The 21,830-nt window shown below is 39.7% G+C and overlaps 1 protein-coding gene and 1 long non-coding RNA gene across 6 annotated transcripts in view; one reads left to right on the top strand and one right to left on the bottom strand.

Moving 5' to 3' along the window:
* Positions 1–14: 14 nt before the first annotated feature.
* LOC114564453 (uncharacterized) lies at positions 15–5,896 on the top strand. Its single transcript, XR_003693747.1, has 2 exons — positions 15–134; positions 2,963–5,896. It is a non-coding gene; the product is annotated as an uncharacterized LOC114564453 (long non-coding RNA).
* Positions 1,108–21,830, bottom strand: part of mcf2lb (mcf.2 cell line derived transforming sequence-like b) — a 52,675-nt gene continuing 31,952 nt past the window's right edge. Inside the window, exons 5-34 of one of the 5 annotated variants that reach the window (XM_028591795.1) lie at positions 19,830–19,920; positions 16,308–16,427; positions 15,984–16,100; positions 15,395–15,544; positions 15,157–15,281; positions 13,998–14,112; positions 13,771–13,890; positions 12,037–12,228; positions 11,755–11,946; positions 11,072–11,231; positions 9,641–9,702; positions 9,454–9,539; positions 9,202–9,268; positions 9,001–9,116; positions 8,830–8,899; positions 8,659–8,751; positions 8,483–8,575; positions 8,269–8,394; positions 7,524–7,745; positions 7,325–7,417; positions 6,746–6,824; positions 6,501–6,558; positions 6,246–6,352; positions 5,370–5,462; positions 4,136–4,201; positions 3,894–3,971; positions 3,305–3,414; positions 2,987–3,096; positions 2,726–2,829; positions 1,108–2,201 (exon numbers count right to left, since the gene is read on the bottom strand). In XM_028591795.1, the coding sequence (XP_028447596.1) occupies positions 2,122–2,201; positions 2,726–2,829; positions 2,987–3,096; positions 3,305–3,414; positions 3,894–3,971; positions 4,136–4,201; positions 5,370–5,462; positions 6,246–6,352; positions 6,501–6,558; positions 6,746–6,824; positions 7,325–7,417; positions 7,524–7,745; positions 8,269–8,394; positions 8,483–8,575; positions 8,659–8,751; positions 8,830–8,899; positions 9,001–9,116; positions 9,202–9,268; positions 9,454–9,539; positions 9,641–9,702; positions 11,072–11,231; positions 11,755–11,946; positions 12,037–12,228; positions 13,771–13,890; positions 13,998–14,112; positions 15,157–15,281; positions 15,395–15,544; positions 15,984–16,100; positions 16,308–16,427; positions 19,830–19,920 (3,295 nt within the window). In that variant the 3' untranslated portion in view covers positions 1,108–2,121. Of the gene's footprint in view, positions 2,202–2,725; positions 2,830–2,986; positions 3,097–3,304; positions 3,415–3,449; positions 3,972–4,135; positions 4,202–5,369; positions 5,463–6,245; positions 6,353–6,500; positions 6,559–6,745; positions 6,825–7,324; positions 7,418–7,523; positions 7,746–8,268; positions 8,395–8,482; positions 8,576–8,658; positions 8,752–8,829; positions 8,900–9,000; positions 9,117–9,201; positions 9,269–9,453; positions 9,540–9,640; positions 9,703–11,071; positions 11,232–11,754; positions 11,947–12,036; positions 12,229–13,770; positions 13,891–13,997; positions 14,113–15,156; positions 15,282–15,394; positions 15,545–15,983; positions 16,101–16,307; positions 16,428–19,829; positions 19,921–21,830 lie in introns of those variants that run through there. The other 4 variants (XM_028591797.1, XM_028591796.1, XM_028591798.1 and 1 more) reach the window with 4 other exon arrangements.

A 21,830-nucleotide genomic window follows, 5' to 3' on the forward strand; every position in this document is an offset into this window, starting at 1 on the left:
TCCCTCAAGCTATCTGAGGCCTTTTTATGTGTGCTATCTACACCCACGAATGTTTTCTAAAAAAGTGACTTTAGCTATAGAAAAATGGATCGGTATTACGCTATAAAGGGCGATAATGAAAAAAGATCAGTGGTGTAAGTATTCAGATCCTTTACTTGAGTGAAAGTAATTATACCACACTTTAAAAATACTACGTTACAACTAAAAGTCCGGCATTAAATATGCTATTTAAGTAAAAGTATAAGTATAAACAGGAAAATTTTCTTATTAGAAAAGTAAGTACTTAATGGAGAAAAACGGCCCCTGTGACTTACATAATACTATAAATTATTATAGAATTAGATTATTATTACTTATGTATTCATATAAAAGCAGAATTGTAGTTGGTTGAGGTGGAAGTCATGTTTAACTATTTTGTACAGGATTGCAACTAATGACTATTTTCATTATTGATTAATCTGATTATTTTTGATTGATTTGTAAAAATTCAAAAATAGTGAGAAACGCCCATCACAATCACCCAGAGCCAAACATGACATCTTCATTGCATTTTTTTTTCTTCCACCTAGCAGTACAAACCGCAATATTATTAAAAATGCATTAAAATAATTGAAAAGAAATGCAGCAAATCCTTACATTTGAGAAGCTGGAAAATGTTTGGCATATTTGCATTAAAAATGACTTAAACAAAGACCAAAATAGTTGCCAAATAATTTTCTGTCAATCCAGTAATTGATTAATCAAATAATCGTTTCAGCTCTACTTTGTCTACTCTATACTGTTACTGTACGGTTAGTTTAATTTATAACAAAACTTATTTATTAAGCTCTTCAGATGTTTTATTTGAAAAATCCTAATTTGTAAAGGAACTAGAAACTAAAGTAAAAAAAAATTAATTAGTTTTTAATTAGTAAAAGGTACAATATTTTCCTCTGAAATATAGTGGAGTAAAAGCCTGAAGTGGGATGAAAAAGAAAAGACTCAAATAAAATACAAGTATCTAAAATCTGTACTTATTTACAGTACTCATAAGTGTACCTCGTAGTGTCAATCAGGTATCAAGCCTTCATCTATAAACGAGACCAAAGAAGAGACAGTGACTGAATTATCAACAAGTCATTTATGTAAAAAAAAAAATTAGACAGGTCACAAAGTAGTGACGTCACCATACTTAATGTACAATATAGCATCTCAAATAAACATTTCATGACAGACGGATATTAATAAACAATATCTACATTCAGAACATGATCCCTCCACGCATAATAAGTTAGCGCTATACAGTCATCTCTGATTATTTACATGGAGAAACATTTTTAACCATAGCATACATGAAAACTCACAGAGTTAGACCATGAGGCCCTTAGACCAAAAGCTTATACACAAAGTCTGGGCAGCTGGTGGCAGAACAGGTTTCAAAAGACAACAGAGAGACAAATGACAAAGACAGGAACAGAGTAAAAACCCAGTAAGAAAAGAAGACTAAATATATGTGTATGTGGGCTTTTTCGTTTCTTACAAATAAATTAACACATGTAAAGGGAAAAGCAGAGGACAGGGGGTGATTAGACTCTCAGAAAACATTAATTCAAGCTAAACAAGCTGTATGCATGTATCTCTCTCCCTGTGTTTTATTTACAGTGACAAACTCCTACCTGGTTGAACACAAAGACAACGGTCATCCACATATAATCCCCAATCTTTCTCCACTTTTCATGTGAACACAAATAGATGCATTTACTGAGATCAGTCCCGCTGGCCTATTCATACATCTATTATATTATAAACACAGGGATCCTCTGTTCTTCATTAAAAAAAAAATATACAGACGTGTATGACTAGAGGAAGATCACTTTACTATACTGTGTCTGTGATGTATTTATCTATCCAGTATTCTGTATCTTCACTGCACAATTGTACCACAATAAAGTCTATCACATGTGCACATAACAGATAATTGGTGCATGTGCACGATTTAAAAAAAAAATTGAAAAAATACAGCTTTCCCTGGAAACCTGACAAAATTCTTTAAAAGTACAGATGTTGGCAATACAGCACGGATAGCCACATGATGCTAGCATTCGCGAGGGCAGTTTGGTGATGGCGGAAGTGATGAGGAGTTCAGGGTTTAATGTCAGAGAAGCTTGTGTAGGTCTCACTGCAGCTGGACGATGTGCTGAGGTTTCCAGAGCCACTGCATTCTGGTAGAAACACACACACATCAGTTGAGGATTCATGTCAGGTGTAGTATTCTTGCTTAACAACTATCTGCTCAAGGTTCTTTATTCGTCATGTGCACAACAATAACAGGCGATGAAAATCTTAGGCCATAGCCACTGCTAACAATGCTCATTAAATAACCAACAAAACACATAATAAAATCAAAATCTCAATCTAAGACAAAAGAAAAAAGTAAAATAGTGCAAGTTAAGATAGGCTTAAATATAACAAATATAATATGAAGTAGTATAATTATATAATAAACAATTTTGTGTAGACAGTATTGCAATGAATAAGACTGAATGTAACAAAGAACGTAGTAATGAATATATGCATAATTATATGATATATATATATATATACACACACACACACACACACACACACACACACACACACACACACACACACACACACACATACACACACACAGAGGTATCACAGAGAGGTATAACATGTGTGTTCATGTGTCACACACTTTATTTGGGATTGTTTGTTTGAATACCTGAGCTGGTGAGGGACTGGCACGACTTGGACTTTCCAATGAGCGTGATAAGATTAGCAGCTGCGATCCAGCCCTCCTTAGAGCTGCTCAGGTTACGTACAAACCTGGATCACACACACGCACACACCCACACCCACACACACGCACACACGCACACACACACACACACACGCACACACACACACAAAGTACTGTTTTAGCAGTTCTACTGTAATCTATTTTTTTTATTTCTCGTAGGCAGCAGGAAGGCTGAATTCTCACCACTGTCCGTCATCCCCCTCCTTGACCAGCTGCACCATGTCTCCGCTCTTCACTGAGAGCTCTTGAGCCCCCTTCTCATAGTCAGCCATCACTGTATATTTTCCGGCACACTGTTCAAAGTCCAGATAAGGAAACAGAAAAGGATACATACTCAAATTTGAAAATTAGGTCAAGTTAAGTCAAATTTATCGAGAATTACATTAACATGTATGATAGTTCTGTGCTATGAAAGGACAAACCAATCAGATTTTGTCTGCACAATGTGATGAATACAAGTGCAGGCAGGTTGACACCTGTCTGTAAGACAAAATGACTCACCAGCTTCTTGCCGTTGTCGTCCTCTGGGTCAGAGTTAAGAGGATCCTCAGCACTGGAATAGCCGTCATGCTCCTCTGAGGCATCCAGCGACAGGGAGGCCTTGTTCCAGCCTGAGGACGGACGGACGGACACACACACACACACACACACACACACACACACACACACACACACACACAGGTGTTTAGTTTACAGCTACATTCATCTTCAGCTGCTATCAAACATGTGTGACCTGCAGTGAGATATCTACAAAGAGTGAAAAAGTGAGAGGAAGAACCACAAAAAGCTCTTTTGAACAGAGAAGGAAGCACAGCTAATCCCATGAATCCCAGCATGACACAATCAGTTCCACAACTATTACCAAAAAACTTTGAGACTTGGGAGACAGGCATGCACCTTTATATTTTAAAATCTCTGACTCAAACAGAAAAAGTGTCAGGCAGAAATTCTTCCATATCAGTGTTTATTTCTATGATTTTTTAATTAAGCCTGAAAGCAGTGTGGCGATGTGTGACAGCAAAGCAAAAACTGAAAAAGGCTATAGACTTTAGGTTTATCGCAGTGAAACAGTGGGCCCAACACAGTGTACCTCTCCACTTTGTCTGTAAGAGACTAGGGGTGCTGAACCACCTGGCCCTGCTCAGGTGGAGAGGGGGAGGACCTGCATCTGAGGGACAGGAGGCAATAGACACACAGCTAATCACTCACCCTGCAGCAGCTACAGCCAATGAAACGTATCATTGTTAGAGACTTAGGCTGTGCTCAGGCATCATGGATGAACAAGCAATCAGACAGGGAGAGTACGCAGTTATTGTTGAACAGACTAGCTACCTTTGAAGCCGAATGGCGTGGGGTCACTCTGGCGTTTCGTCTTGTGATCGGGGCTCGTGGGAGATCCTGCCGTCAAAAAAAAAAAGAAAAAGGAGGGACAAGGATGGTTGTTGAGGCAAGAAAGAAATCAAGACCAAAATATTGACATTCAAAAGGAAATTTTTGATGAAAAAAGTGCTTTCGTTATATGGTGAACTGCAAATGTTCAGCTCTGAGTACAATGACACAGACGTACGGTGAACTAATTCTAAGAAGGAGAGCACCTGCAAAATGCACCTCAAAGTTCAGCAACATAGGCCTTCTTCGGAGAAGATATTTTGACATGTCAAAGCCGGGAAAGCCCAGGGGCAACTAATAAAATGAATGGTGGCTGAATTCCATTTAGATGCTTCAGTTTCAGTGTCCTGGTATTTCGCATGCTGTCTTACTGTCACACTGTAATGGCTTACTGGGGCACGTTAAAACAACAGAATCCTTGTTAATGTTTTTAGTAACACCTTTGCTTTTCCCACTATGACAAGTCAAAGCTGAGAAAGAGGCATTGTGCTGGATTGAATGAAACCAGGGTCTAGAGCTGTGTGATACCTGATGACAGGAAGATCATCATGAATGGTAATGTAAAACTTTTATCATCAGTGGTTGAGGGCTCTGTGAAGGGAAGCATGCAGTATTTGACCTACTGATGAAATGTCTTTGAAGTATATTACATATTTGTTCATGTTGTCCTTCAGAGACTTAGGTTAACCTACTTGTCTTAAGTTAGATGAGAAGATAGATACCACTCTTATGTCTGTACAGTAAAAATTAAGCTACTGCTAGCAGCTGTTAGCTTAGCTTAGCATAAAGACTGGAAACAGGCTCTGTCAAAAATCTGCATACCAGCACAGCAAACTAACCAGATAACACGTCATATCTGGTTTGTTTAATCTGTACAAAATCTGAAAGTGCAAAAACAACAACGGGGAAGTATGAGTCAGACTATTTCTTGGCCTAGATCAGTAACTGACTTTTCAGTAACTTGTCGTCACCATAGAGACATGACAGTGGTATCGAACTTCTCATCTAACTGTAGGCAAGATAGCAAATAAGTGATTTTCCAAAATGTCTATTCTTTAAACAAAACAAAACAAAACAACAAAATTCTTTGATTTTGACTAACTGGAAATTAATTTCACAAATGCAGGAGATGATGTGATATGTTGGATATGAAATTGAATGAACATCCTGCAGTTACCTTTCTGAACTTTGAGGTTACTGAAGCCCTGTAAAGTAAAGCGCTTTTTAGCCACAGCAGCTCTGTCTGAGGTAGGGCTTGTCACAGCCTCATCTGATCCAGACAATAAGGCGGGACAGACAAAAAGAAGGAAGGAAGAAGGAAGGAAGGGTAAATTAATCAAGTGTAGAGGAAGAAAAGGAATTATGGGGTTATATGATTCAGTGGAAAAGATGGGTTAATCACAAAATACAATAAGTGTACTGTAGTTTGTACAATACATGCACGAAAAAATATAATGTTGGAGAAATTGTACATAAGTTATTCCACTCGTTTACTATATTCTATTACTGTTATAATAGTACATACCAAATGAAGATACTATTCTGTTGTTGCCTTTATAATATGTGTTTGTGTGAGTTTGTTACAGGAACTGTGGCTCAAGGTGAGAGGATGCAGACAGTTGCAGTTGTGCCCGGCGAAGAGGAATTGGCTACATAAGGCTGAGAAAGACAACTCTGCTGTCAAGCTTAGATAGCAAGCAAGAACAAGAGATAGCGTATAGTAGCAAGCAGTCATACCCAAAATATGGAAATGTTCAAACTGGTTTCAACTGGATTTATGTGTGCACCCTTCCCCTTTAGCAGTTGAAACCTTATGTACCTAGGGCGTTCCTAATGAAATAAAAAGCAAGAGGAGCGGAGACTTTTTCAGAGTGAGTTGGGAGGATTGTAACTGAACAGTCTCCGAGCACTCTCCTTGCAATTAAAACTACCCAATTCTCTGTGTCTTTCTTGTGTGCAGGTTGTGTTACAAGTGTTGGGGGTTTATACCTAACATATAAATAAGTAAAAGGTTTCATCTGTCTGACTGGAAGTCTTTTAGTCTCCCTATCACCTTTTCCTGTTGGCTTTGGCGACGAAGAGGAATTGGCATCAGGATTGCAGGGCTCAGCTTTCTTCTCCTCTCCCCTCTTTAAGCTCTCCTTACCGGACTTTAATGGACTGTGGGTGGACAAAAGCGGAGAATAAGATGCTTCAACAGACAGATTTTTCCTGATCACGTGCAGATTAATTTTAAAAGGCTGTCACAAATCAAACTGTTTAAATTGTGAAAGAGAACAAAATGAGGTGGGGACTGTTACAGACTTACCTGAGGCTGGACCCAGGAGGGGACTGGGAAACCTGATCTGGTGCCCTCTGCTGGCTGGCTTTTGAAACACAGAGAGGGAGAACAACCACCTCAAAAACACCCATGATGAAACATTTTTGAAAATAAATGTCTTTCATAATCATTACTGATGAGAATACTAGTGTTTCAATTGTCTGGTTAAACATGGATATCAGTATTAACATGACATTTAGTAATAGATTTGAAAGAACATCCTCTCTCTGTACCTCTGCACGCTTCCAGCTGGGTTGTCAGAACCTTCCTGATCTCATTTACCCAAGTGGTTTTTACTTCAGCAGTTTGCGCCTGAAACAGGGTTAAACAAATATTAAAAAGCTCAGTGTAAACTGTATTATGCTTACCACTGTTACATGGAGGTAGACCATATGCATACCTATTGTTCAGTACATTGTACTTCATGAGTAAGCCTGTCGTTATATTGTATTTTTCTAATTGTCAACAAATTCCATAAAAGAAGACTAAAAACCAGCAATGTGTTATTGCATCTCTCAAAATAATTTTTTTTTCAAAAAGCTCAATTTCCTAAAACAGCTAGGCATTCAAAATGTACAGTCAGTTTTTGAGCAAACATGACTAAAACAACTGCATTTTTTGGTCTTAATTTTCAGCTTCATATTTCTAAGTGCAAGTGAGAATTTACAGGATATAGATGAAGGATTGACTGAGCTCTATGGCACAGAGCAATCAGGCTTTGAATACAAACACAGTGCTTAGTTGGATCAATTTCATTGGTTCATTTACAAAAAAAATTTAGAATATCAACAGACTTGTATGTGTTATTGTACCTGAACAATATAAACCTCATCCCTGGAGTTGCACCAGATTTCAAACTTCTTGTTGTCTCCCTTTGCATTCTCAGTAATGCCGACAGCAGTCATCTGTTAAAAAGATAGCAAGATAGAAATGTATATTATAAATAGTAGATGGCAGTGTTAGAGACAAACACTGCAAAATTCTCAACATTGCAACTGTGGAGGTGCTCACATTCAGAGACTGTTTGAAGCTGTATGAGGGAGCTTTCTCGTAGCCCTCCCCGTTCTCCTCCCTCCTCTTGCAGAAGAGCAGGGCCTTCTCGTGGAGGAAGAGGTGTCTCTGCATGGGCTTGAAACGGGCCAGGTCCTTAACTTTGGCATGACCTTTCTTGTGCTCCGTCCACACGCTGAATGAGCCCTGCATCAACAGCTTACCCAGCTCACTCATATTACCCTGAGAAAAGAAAGAGTTAAAGATGCTGTAAGATGGAGCCGGTCGGCCGCATGCTGCTTTTGCTCTATAGTCCATAAATTGATATTAAAAACAACTCAATCTCTGTCCCATCAATGCATCTCTTTTCTGCCTAGTCTCTGTGATGTGTTATGTGCCAGTGTTCATCTGGAGTTTCTGCATTCTGACCTGCAGTGAGCCGGTAGATGTGCTCATTTAATTTCACCTAAACACCAAAGGCACAGTACATATTGTTTATCATTTGTTTTCTCGTATTTTAAAATTGTATTTGAATTCTTTTTCAATCAATGTTTGACCTGTTCATACTTTGTGTTTATCCTTTCTCCTGTATATGACTGAGACAACCATGCAAGAAATCCAATATGGTAGGTGCTGCTAGCCCAGGACATTACACTTAAACCTCACCACAAATGATCAGCATGTCTCTGTCTATTTTACGTCAGTGACCTATAAAAAGCTTCTGCTCTGTGATTCATAAACACCTTCGTCCTGTTAAACGTCTCACCTCATATCCTGTAATGGCGATGAGGTGCATGGAGTCATTGACAGCCTTGAGGATGCCCAAGATGGCGGTCAGCGCCTCCTGCAGGTCATTGGCCCCCTCACAGCTCTTGCTGTACTTCAGCATTTCCTATGTGCAGAAACATAATAAACATGCAGCTCAGAGCAATGACTGAAGACCAAAAATTCTACTCAAAAGACAAGAGATAGTATCATACTTTCAGTAGCAGCTGATATTTGGTAATCCTCTGAACAGGCTTCAGCAGGTAGGAATCTAAGCCCAGTTTATGCTCCAGCTTCTTCTGACACTCCTGATGGGAATACAAAATAATTGTGTCAAATAAAAGACAGTAAATATTTATTTAAAAATTTAATAGTTTCTGTCTGTGTTCACCTGGAAGAAGGCGCAGTCTGAGCACTGCCTCCAAAGGCTTTCAGAGCGAGGCTTGTTGTGACAGTACTTCTCATAAATCTGCAGGTCTGTCATCTAGAGGACGGCAGTGAAAACAATTTTTATTCAAGAAACATTCACATCTCTGTGCTGAAAATCTCATCATTCACTCACCCTCTCTAGAAAACACCTTCCAACCAACTCTGGGCAGTCGGTGTACTGCTCCAACTCCCTCAGAAATGTCCTGGAAACAACGAAAATCACGTTATTGATGAAAGAGATAGAGCTTTGGGGGACTAACAACAGGTCAGTATCATCAATGACAGGCAGATGGCGCTCCTTCACCTCTCGTGGAAGTGGTAGATTTCTGACATGTTGCCGAACAGAACCTCCTTTTTGTTCTGCAAAGGAGCGGGGATGAGGTGAGCCATTGCTGCATTGTCCATCTCCGAAGCATATCCCTGCAACACACAAAAACAAAACATGAAACTCTAGACACAAATAAAAGACAGAGAAGAATACACATTTAGTGGAGTGAATAAACACCTGTAATACACAGAGCAGCTCCTCCACGTAGGCTCTCTCAGTTTCCAGCAGCTCGTTCATAACATGCCTGCAGACAAGGACAGAATAAAGAGTGAGACGGAGAGAAGGGCAAAACAAAGGAGAGATCAAACGAAGGATTTGATTCAGAAAAGATAGATGCAAAGCTCTGTAGATAATGAGATAACCGTTTTCACACAGTCCATCTGCTGTGTAATTTGATTACAGATGAAAGAGCGACGGCTGATCCCTCACCTCCTGAGCACCGCCAGGTTCTCCTCCTCCTCCGACAGAGAGGCATGTCTGCTGTTACTGTCTCCGTTCTGCAGTTGGCCGTTTCCCTGGGAAGAAAAACCCACCATGATAAGGGACAGACAATACAAACTTTAGAGACAGACAGCGTGCAGACACAAACAGAGTCACGGCAATGCTCTACACTCACTTTCTCACAGTTGTTCCCAGAGTCTGTATCTGAGCACCTTTTGTCCTGCTGTGCTCTGTGTGCTGTGGAAGGGGACGACAGTCAGAATAAATGTAGGGAAATAAATAAATGTTGCATCCATCTACTGCCATCTTATTGTAAATTGATTGATATTTTTATTTACAAGTCATGACACTAAGTGGCCTATCCCACACAGAATTACATGACACCAATACAAGAGTAATTCATTCCACAGCTTTCAGTCAAATGTGCACAAACAAAATTCTCCACTTTGCACAAAACAAAGAACAAATAAAACATATTACAGCAGCCAGTAGAAGTAATATTTGAGGCGTAACATGCTTGGTAGTCTACGTATAAACTAGAATTAGAACATATGAGTGAGGAAACAGATATACATGAATTAAGAAATGATGATTGAAACATTTTTTTGTTTTATTAGAAATTACTGGGGTGTAATAGATCTAGTACCAGATATGTTTGTTAAAATTACATGGTTTTGGAGTTTTAATAGTCTGACATATACAATGTTTTCTATTACAGTAAATATTAAAATACATTTTAAAAGAATATTAATATAACCTATAAATGAAGTGAGTGGAGTGTGCAAGATTAAGTATAGCCTTTGTTGCACTGAGTCTTTATTGTGCTGATAGAGAACTACACATTTCAGAATTTATACTAATCTATTCTACAAATTCAAAGCATTCAAATTATTTCTGCTGCCTTTTCAGTCAGCAACAGCAAATCTCGATGAATTTAAATTTTTTTTTTTAAACAAATGAGATAAAGTGTAGAAAAGTGTCTTGAAGTTTACAATATACATTATGCTGCCAATACATGATCTGCAAAATGCAAAAGGGGACCTGAAGAAAGCCTGACATGCAAAGAAACAGACATTAAAATAATGCGTTTTTTATTTCTTGTTTGATGAAATTATGTTGATATGAGCTTTTTACTGAAGCTTTTCACAGGAGTTCATCTTCTCATACAGGAAAATAAAGACCATAACAGTCCTCATGAATGCGTTGTGTTATCTTTTAAAACCATAAAACAGATCAAAAGCATCCATTAATGTGTATGCTTATAGATGCTAAGACATCACTAATATTCATAAATTCTCAAGTACCTATCCCTCAGTTATAATGTCTGTGTTATTTGTGTCTACAGTGAAAGTTTCTAAAATGTAGCGTCCATGTTGTTTGACAGGTAAGGTACAGTACACGCCATTAGTGAGGCCCATTTTATCCAGCTACTCTATCAAGGGCTGTTAAAGTCTAAAGGTAGAGTCTGATAATGTACATTTAAGCGATATAGGTACATCATGTGAATAGCATTGGGGCCATGCAAAGAATGAAGAGGATAAAAGCCTCTAAAAGGCTCTGCAATGTGTGAAATAAATGGACTAGGTGTGGATGTGTAGAGACTGACCAGGCGAGCTGAGAGGGGATTTGATGAAGGCTTCAGGTCGGGGGGCGACTGGCTGCACCGGCCTTGTCTGTTTGGCTGCTAGCTTCTTCAGGCTTACCCTCCTCTTGTCAAACATCTCCTGCATGGACGACTGCTTCTGGAAAACCTTCTCCACTTGGTCCTCATACACAAGAAGTTTAGAGGAGTGTCAATACTTGAGTGAGTATTTTTTCTGTCAGCATATCATTAGAAATTCACATAAATGTCTTATCTCAAGTATCTTATCTTCATTTTAAGACATACAATGAAAAAACTTACATCTGTAATATATTTTTGGGATAGCTTTACAGTATAAAAAATCCTCTTGGTTGCCTTTTTCCCAGCACAACTAATGTCACGATTAAGACATCTAATCAGATTACTGAAAGAGCAATGGAAATTACTTGCACAAAATGTTCATCCTCTTCTATGTAGCAATAGATAAAACTAACAGACATAACATCTTCTTTGTGAAACAAAACATTGTTTTTTATTTTGTTTTGAAAATGTGGTCAAACATTTTGATAAACTCTAGCACAAACGATATCACACCAGTTTTCAATAACTTTCACATACACACATGTATTAATTGTCAAATTCCATTTGACACTGACAGACCGATGTTTAAAAATGCAACACATTTAATCTTTGTTTGGTCGTCTTACTCTGAACTGCTGGTTGAGCACTGCTTCATAATCTCTCCAGATGGTACTGAGGTCTGTCAGTTGGTTCTGGCCTGAGTTATCCAGGTAACGCTCCAGCTCCTTAAGGGCTAACTCCGCCCCCTCGTGTGACTGACACTTGTCTACTGGCTGAGACGCAAGCAGGTATATACCATCATCAACCCATTTAGAAGCCTGAGGAAGACAGCAGAGGACAAATAATCAGTAAAAAAACAACAACAAACAAGACAAAGCAACTACACCGGAAGTGTGTGGTCTTCTTACTCTCTCCAAACAGTGGTGCAGCTCTATGGCTTTGAGGAGGTGGTCCTTCTTGGCACTCAGGTTGCTGCTCACATCCTCATTGATTGCTCTGAGCTCGCTGCACTTGGGCTGAATGGAGTCTTCAGCATAGTGGGAGTTCTGGATCAGTTCGTCACCCTCACAGGCCAACGACGAAACTCTGTTCAGTACCTCCTGTGGACCAGTGTAGAGTCATACTTGTTAAGTATTCCTTCTAACTATAAGTCATTTTCTTTTTGTTTAAATGTTATTTTTTAGGGATTTTAGGCCTTTATTTTTTATAGGACAGCTGAAGACATGAAAGGGGAGAGAGAGGGGGCCGAAGGAAGGTCAGAGTCAAACCCACGGCCACTGGGACGAGGCGTAAACCTCTATATATGGGCACGCGCTCTACCAGGTGAGCTACCCAGGGACCCCTATAAGTCATTTTCGCCAAATTGTTCATACCTGGATGAGCCTGAATTTTGAGTTGTATATTATTACGAATGCACTGTCCAATTGCAACCAAAATATAAACAAATATGCACCATATCTCTGAGAGGTCCAGCAAAATGTGATGGCATTTTGCCAATAGGTGGCACTATATAGCAACAAGACACATTTAAATGGCCATACTGTAGTGGTTATGTGACTTTTTGCAACATTCCCAGAGATGATTTAAAGGAACACGCCAACTTATTGGGAATTTAGCTTATTCACCGTAACCCCCAGAGTTAGACAAGTCGATACATACCCTTCTCATCTCCGTGCGTGCTGTAAGGCTGTCTGACGGCTCCAGCGGCATCAGGCCAGCACAGAACATGCAGGTGAATGGTTCCAGCAATCCTACTTCTCCGAATAAGTGACAAAATAGCGCAAACATGTTCCTATTTACATGTTGTGATTTATAGAGTCACAGCGTGTACAAAAAACAACGTAACATGAGACACAGCCGTCTTCTAACTGTAAACAAACCGGGAACTATATTCTCAGGTGGAAGAATATAGTACTTGGGCGGAGTGATATGCTCGCAGCAAGCCTGTCTGAGAATATAGTTCCCGGTTTGTTTACTGTTAGAAGACAGCTGTGACTCATGTTACGTGGTTTTTTTTGTACACGCCAGACTTACAAATCACAACATGTAAATAGGAACATGTTGGCGTTATTTTGTCACTTTTGTCACAATTGGGAGCAGTAGGCTAGTTGGAACCAGTTACCTGCAGGATCTGTGCTGGGCTAAGCTAATGCTGGAACCGCCAGGCAGCGTTACAGCACGCACGGAGATCAGAAGGGTATGTATCGACTTGTCTTACTCTGGGGGTTACAGTGAATAAGCTAAATTCCCAATAAGTCGGTGTGTTCCTTTAAGTACTGGCCCAAAAGCATGGCCACCATCAGCCAATCAACATGACTGAAATGTGTATTTTGATGCAGAATAAAAATATTTTCTAAGCAAATTTAGATGATTGTGCAGCCTTGGCAGAGCAATACACTGTGTGTGTGTTTTTAAAGAAAATTAAATTATGCTCATTTAGACCTTTTTCAAGAAAGTACTATGTAGATACTTTATGTATTATGATTTTATGAATATGATTATAATAAACACATTATTTTGTAACACCGACTGGTCTGTTTTATCCCACCAACAACAAACCCACCCCATTATAAAACATATTACTCATCTATTCATGCCATGGTTAAACAAGCTTTAATTGTGAGGGGTGGGGTATTACTTACACACACTCTCTCCTCATACGTGGTGAGTTCACACAGGATATGGTCAGCATGGGCTGGGCTGATCCCCACTTCAGAGAAGGTTGCAAGTTTCTCAGACACCTGATCCAGCAGAGCCCTCACCTGCAGCAGAAATACCACAGTCAGTTTTCAGGTTTAACGGGGATCATGTGGTCTCTGTTGAAGTCTTTTATAGACAATTTAACCTGAGCTAACAGTCTCCAGCTCACCTCTCTGTAGTTGTGCTCAAAGTGGCGCAGTTGGAGACACTGCTCCAGTTTGGTTTGATGTCTCACCCAGAACTCATCAAAAGCCCTTTCTGTCTCGTCCAGCTGAGACAACAGTCTGAAAGAAGATTGGAGAAAGAGATGGGGACAGCAAGAGATCAAGATGGATTGTTAAAAAACAGGCAGGAGACCAAAAGCAGTGAAGAGAGAAATGAATAGAGTAGAAAATGCAGTGGGGATTCTGACTGCGGTATTTGGATATATTTTCTGTATGTGTGTGTGTGAATGTTATGTAGAGCTAATGCCCGTTGACACGGGATTCAGTGCCCTCAGTGTTCCTTAAAATACCGCACTGACTGACCTCAGAGCACACTGCCTTGCTATCTATTATTACAACTCTACTGAAGGCAGAGCTGAGACAGCTGTGAACAAATTATCTGTCATCATCAACAACAACAAACAAAGTCTACTGGCTTAAATCTTTGTTACATGGATCAATCAGAGCGATAAACAACAATAACAGCACGATATCTTTAGTCTGGCACTGACACTCGACTGAAATAACTACAGTGTGTATCTTATATGTTTAGTAATGTTATGTAATGGTTAGAGATAGAGAAGTACAGATCAGTTTGTTTAAATATGAAAAATAATAATGACAAATACCCATCACAAATGACAAAAGTATGTTTCAAAATCGCAAACCTTTCCAAACCAATATCAATAAAAACACAAAGATATGAAAGTTATATGTAATTGAGAAAAGTAAACAAACACTCACATTAAGAAGCTGTAAACTGAATGACTGATATGACTATTTTCTCTCAACTGTTTTAATAATTCACTTATCTCACTTAAGATAATAAACAAAAACATGCTTTACATTCAGTTTCTGAGTGTCATTAATAAATAGTTTTGACACCATATTATTTCAGTGTCAACAGTAACCCAAATACAGTGTTACTGTATCCATAATCATTTTCAGTTGATATGTATACTACTGTATGTGACAGAACCAGATGTGTTAAACATCATAACATAATTATCTCTTGTTACTTTATGCCATTGATAGTCTGGATTATTTGTTCTTTTACATAATTACAACACAGAGTCTGATGTTTACTATCCATCCTGCAGCTTTATCAGCTCTAGTGGTTCTAACCTTTGCACTGTAGCCAGGTTCTCCAGTTCATCCTGGTTCATGTTGTGGTCGGGGTCTCGCACCACAGGCTCATTGATGCTCTCCAGCAGCCTGCTGCCCTGACCCAGAGCCACCAGCAGATCCTCCTGCAGACATACATACAGACAGATGGGGTGATATAATCCAAATACATAACTAATATACATACCTAATGTAGTGTATACATATAAACAATGTATGTGTATGTTAACAGTGTTACCTTCATTTTGTCTTTCTTGTTGGTGTGGATGCTCAGCAGGATGGTTGTGGCCTGGATTTCATTGGGGAGTTCAGTTTCAGCCAGCTCAGTCCCAAACGACTGCAGGGTCTGTGCAGTTTTCTTTACCATCAATGCAAAGCCTTCAATAGCCTGATGCATGGAAGCCACAACAAAGATTGTCAGTATGCAATGCTCATAATGTGATCAAGAAAAAACAACAATTTGCAGTGACTTCATTTTTTAGATTCGGGTGATCGTGATGTAGTATACTTTGTAGGAATTTTTACAGTAGTCTTTTCTTGATTTTATTAGACAGAATTAATGGAGGGTTTAATTCTTAAGTATTGGCCATGTTTTGATGATATAATTATAATTTATTAACTTTTATTACACTATAGTATGTTGACATATATGCAAGACACAGACATAAGGGGAGCTTGAGCATCTCAAATTTAATTTATTTGTCCTTTTACATGTACTTTTTCACAGTATATATTAATTCATGTCACTCATAAAGTGCCTTGTAATGTGGAACAGCGTTATGTTGTCCATGCTGACCACTAAGGTCAGGTATGTACAGTGTACATACAGTGCGGTGAGAGATCCACTTCTCATGGCAGTACTCCTGCGTTCCTCCGAGTTCGTGGGTCAGCTGGGAGCGGTCGATATAGGAGTGCAGCTCCGTTATTGAGCTCAGCATGATCACCTGAAACAGAAACACCTGAAACTATTATATACATAGATAATAATCATATTAACTAGCATTTTATGTACTTTTATGAGCGTTCTATTAAAATCTTCTTTCTTAAATAAGTTGGATTGGTCCCACAAAGGGAAGAAATACAAGTCACTGAAGTAGTGTTTCCATCACTGAAGCAGTGTTTCCAGAGCTAAGAGGAGTTATTGTACGCACCGGCACCTTCATCTTGAACTCATCCTTGTTGAACTTGAAAAGGATGTCAGAGAGTGTACGCTGCAGGAGGGTCGTGGGCCTCAGAATCAGAACCAGCTGGAGGTTCCCCGGAAAGGAGCCCTGAAATGAGAGAGTGGATGGAAACGGTCACTTACGCAACAGAGCAGACAGAATCCGCTGCTCTGAGTTTTGTGATTTCACATCACGTTTCTGTTGGACAGGTTCTGTTCCTTCTGCTGAAAGCCTGCACTTCCTATATATTATTCTCTGCTCTGGTATCCCATGTATAAATCTCGCTCAAACACATTAAAGCATGTACGTGGAGTGTGTAGAGTACAAGAGAATGGGAAAGATGAGGGAGATGTCAGACACCCATTAATCTTCATGTCCCTGGGAGGCTTCTGCATGTCTAATGAGGTGACAGAGTCACCACCAACTCATACATTAAGATATCCTAACTAAGCGAAAAAATTGTTTGTTAGATACTTTCTGAACATCCTCGTCATATTTATCATGCTATGTAAATACCACACGCTCAGCTCAGCCCAGCCCAGCCAATACAACCAATAAAATGCCAATTAAAATGTCACGATTGACACACACTGACAGATTAAGTACTGCTGGGAAAGCAGTTGGATGATGGTTGAGGGTGGACACTGATCTTTCCTCCTGAGGCAATGCAGTTGTTAATGTTACTTTAATTAGCTAATGACCTAAACGGCTGCTTCGTACGATTGGCATCCCTTCCCGAGTGAGTTGGGGAATGCTGCTCTAAGCAGAAATGACAATGAATGCATTGTTAATAAAAACCACTTGGGATAGGCACTGTTAATGGAATTAATAAATCAATTCAGTGTTTGTCCTTGCTGACCTGCCAAAAACAGGAGGATCACTGTGAAAATGGTCACTCACCATTTGGAGAAATGAAAATGGTTGTGGGACATACTGCTGTTTTTATATCATTGTAGTAGTAGGTGCTACTATACAACAGCTGTTATATACAGTGTATTCATGGTTAATTGTTTTGAACATGATGTGCAGCACACTCAAAAACTGGTTTTCAAAGGATAAGTCTGGGAAGTCTTTATTTTGCTTAATGTCAACAAAACTCATGAAAAAATCCAAATTAAAAACTGATCATAATTGATCCTACTGTATCCTACAAGTATTTCCTGTGGAAATACTTGTAGGATACAAAAAAGCCTGATCTTATTCGTTGTGCCATATAGTTTGTCCAAAAACTATTGAAAAAAAAAAACATTAATGAGAACACTGTTGCACTGGGTAATATGTTCCTTTATTACAATAAAGATTGGCAGTGTAGTTTATTCTGAGTCAATCCCACAAACATCCAGGTACCATAAATCCTCATTCTGCAGCTTAAAATAGTCCCCAATTAATACACTATTTGGGTTTTCGAGTAATGTTTGCTAAAAACTACAGGGCCCTTCTGTTTTAGAAAATGATTTAGCCTTTTTTTTTTAAATATGAAACTATATATTCATGACCAAAGATACGTCTCCGGTAAGAATGAATGAGCTTAGGGTATTCAGAAAGTATTCAGAGATGCACTAAGGCATTGGTGAATTTTTGTCTTTTCATTGGTTTTGTTGACATGCCTCCAGCCTTTGAATGTATATTGCAGTTTCTAACCATTCAACCGTGCTGCTTGGATATGTGGTCGCTTGCAGTCATGGTCATGGTCTACTACTTGTTCTTGTTACACACACACAAAGCCTTTGAAGAAAAGCCAGACAAATGACAAGGGAGGAGGGAGGAGGGTTTGCTTTAGGGACTGACAGTAACTCTGCAGACTTAATTAGGACCAGTCTATAAACACACTTTCTGTCTGTCATCAGGTCAAACTAAGCCATACACCGAGACGGGCAGCTTTTTCTTGAAACACACTGACCCACAAATTTACACAAGCACAAGTGTGCTCATTAACATAGGCACACAAAAAGACAAAGGGAATCCTTAGACAGGATGAACATTCAATGCCCACGTATATTTTTCTCTTGCACACACAGGCACACACCCTCATAACATGTACACACTGACTGAAAAACCTCACTGAGTGAATACATCCCAGTATGCACTGAATATAATTTGATTTTACCAATGAACTAGTCTCCACTACAAAAACATACAGTATAAGCAGCTTGAAAAGTGCCAGTTTTCATCATCATCCATTTAGCAGCCTGGCTGGATCACCCCAAAGAGGACATTATTGCAGGGATGACTGAATGCCCCCTATTACCAGCCTGTCAGTCTTTAAAAGTCCCCCTTGTGGGAATAATAAAGCTTGATTTAATTTGAAATGAGTGATGTGGTCTCCCATGTCTCTTGAGACCATGCATGGTGATATTTATCTCTCATTCTCTCTCAGACATTTCATCTTTTCCTACATCCCTCTCCGTGTTGAGTTATTACTTTGCTGTCTTTAGTTAATGATACTGTAGACTTGTAAGGATCTGTCCAACACAAACGTTCCTCTTACCTGTATTGTATATCAACAACAATAAATATTTCTGTACTACACTTGCAGGGAATAGAAGCTGAATGTTGATATGAATGAAGCTGGAAAAATTGTTAAAAACTGACTAATTCAGCATGAATCATGGTGCTAGTCAACTGCCCATTGTTTCAGCCCAAAAAAGCAATATGCTGGGAGACTGTGTGATGGGGTGATTCTTATCCACGCACATGTATTAGGAGAGCTGCCAGTGCTTTATCCCCTTCCTACACAAAACATGAAGTACAGATGAACAGATAGGCATACCAGCTCCCAGAGGAGAAGACTGAAACAACTGGAATAAACAAAAGAGAGCAGAACCTGGATTACTTCTGATGCTCTACCACTGCATTTTATTCCGAAACATAAATTCCATGACTAGTATCAGTTCTAAGTAAAGTACTTTTTTTTTTTTTTTTTTAATGAATCATCAAGTAGCAATGAAAGAGATGATAGGAAAATAAGTTTTGTATTAAGGACAACTGTTTATCTTCCTGCAGGAGCATGCAGCAACTGATTACAGTGCAGTAACTCAAACTATGTCTCTTGAATCACAGCATGAAAGTCTAATATGTCATAATATGACGCAGAGATGATAAGTGAGACATTTCAATAAATGAGTCAACAAAATAAACACAATGTTCTTTTTTTGGCATGTGGCTGCTTATTTGTCCCAGAGGCTTTGGAAACACATGGCAGGCTGTGATGGTGATGGGATAGAGTTCAAGGATGAGGTTGGCTCATATCAACCCCCCCAGCGTGATAGTGATATTAGTGGTGGAGCTGCGAGACAGAGAGATGGGGACGCTCCAACACCTTTCTTTGGCCTGACAAACCTCCTCCCCCCTATTGGTGATGGTGCAAGGCCAGTGCCTCGCAAAACTGGGTCCTCTTATTTCAACAGTTGATTAAAAGGGCTTTTCTCTCCCACACAGACACAAAGACATTAACGACACAGACAGGAAGTAAGTGCACGGCCACATGTACATACACAAAGGGCAACTTACTGCGATACGAAGCAGGGTCCCCTTCACGGCCGCCCATCGGTCTTGCCGGCGATCGATGACCAAGATGAAACCCACGCCCGTTGAAGACAAACTGGAACACACAGAGCAACACATTCACCACAAATAAACAGTTGTAACAGCACAGTAAATGGTGAGAGGATAACACATTCACTTTTACCTCACACTGATAAAAAAGTATTAAATAAATCACACACTGCAGCATAGACTGAAGGGCCACAGACACTTACTATATATATGCATACACTCTTAAGGACAGAAAACACAAGAGCTCGAAGAGGAACAAACACACAAAGACATAAAACATACAGGAAGTTTTCTGACGCCGTGTGAACAGTGAGACAGTAGAGAACCTCAGTGCTTGTTAACAGCTCGTTGTTTTGTTAGGCTGCTCTTTATCTTCTTAGACAGCTGGTGCAGTCCATAAAAGGATATGCTGTGAAGTACCTCCAGATTTCTTGGCCATCGGCCCCCAGTTCTCCCTGTGCCCCCCTCCCCCTGCCGTCCTCTCTGGTCCCAGGAGAGTGGAGGGCTGTATGGTTTACACAGCACCAACAATCAATGACAACCGCATGTGCAGCTCACCGGCAAACTCCCCTGGGCATACTTGAAAACATGATGCACCCACTGCAAAGGGGCACATGAGCACCTCAGCACTGTCAGAACCGTTCATGCAGAAATATCACTGTAATCCTTAAGCAATGGCTTTCATGTCCACCATACAGCACAAACCGGTTGGCAGCAGATAAAAAAGAGCAGTCCTTGGGAAAATAAAGCCAAAACAAAAGCACCGGAGATGGGGATGTCCTTTAGAGGTAGATCCTAGCGTGCTGTGCTGTTTGAATGGGAGGGAGCCAAATGCTTCAGACCACCACAGCGTCCATCCTGCCCCCCACTGAATCTATCAGCCTTCCAATGAGACACTGGGAGCTGCTGAGATACGAGCCTATCACAGGATGGCTACAAAGTGACGAGCAGCTCTAGTAGCCAGTCAGCAGATCTTTACAGATGTGGGGGGAGGGGGAGAGGGGGTTAGGCTCAAAGAGGACACCACTGTAATCATGAGGGTTACATTTATTATGAAAAATACAGAATGTTTATCCATGTCCGCCTCTCTTCTTTCTCTCACTGTAACATTCACATTAATAGTGGCACTTATTATCCTTTCCCTCCCCTTTTCATCCCTTTTCCTGTCTCTTCCTCCAACATCCCCACTTCTCAGCTCTGCACTCAGTCATACACAGACTCTCACAGCCACTCGGGCTTTCAAAGCACAAACTGCTCTACATCCCAGCAGCAGAGGAGGAGGAGAGCGGGCGAGTGGGACAAGAGCTTTTACTGCCTCTGAGACATTAACGGCTGCTGATGGGAGGAAGGTTTCTGGTGAACATAGAGCACCTAAGGCTGAAATAAATATATCTAAAGAACAGGATGAAATGACTCTATGCTGTCGCTGCTAAAAGACAATGTCCCATTCTGTGGTGTGTGTTAGATGACTAGCTATTGCTGGTGTCCCATTTGATTTTCAATATATGTCAAATTATACAATAATATTGGTTTAACCAGCTCTGTCCGTTTTATTGTCTGCTTTAATTTTTATTGGGACTATTGGTGAAAATGAGCCCATAACACATTTACACTGATGTTTTTTTAAATGTCAGGTTGATTAAGTACACACACTATACCCTATAAATAAACAAATAATCAAATATTTGGATTGGGTTGGACTGGGTTCTAAAAGGAAGGATTTTGAAAATGTATAAACATGTAAATGGGCAAATGGACATTTTAAATCATATAATGCTTTGTATAGTTTTCATATTGTAAGCAGACACCGTCTTGCATATAAAGTGTTTAATATTCAAATATCCCTATAAACCGCCTGGTGATGTTGCTAGTGCACATGCATGAGTGTCCTAATAATAATTGGATTCCTCAGGCCATAGTGTTAAGCTGTGAGTTGTGAAAAAGCCATGCCTAATG

This window comes from Perca flavescens, chromosome 11, assembly GCF_004354835.1.
Source record: "Perca flavescens isolate YP-PL-M2 chromosome 11, PFLA_1.0, whole genome shotgun sequence".
Taxonomy (NCBI): Eukaryota; Metazoa; Chordata; class Actinopteri; order Perciformes; family Percidae; genus Perca; species Perca flavescens.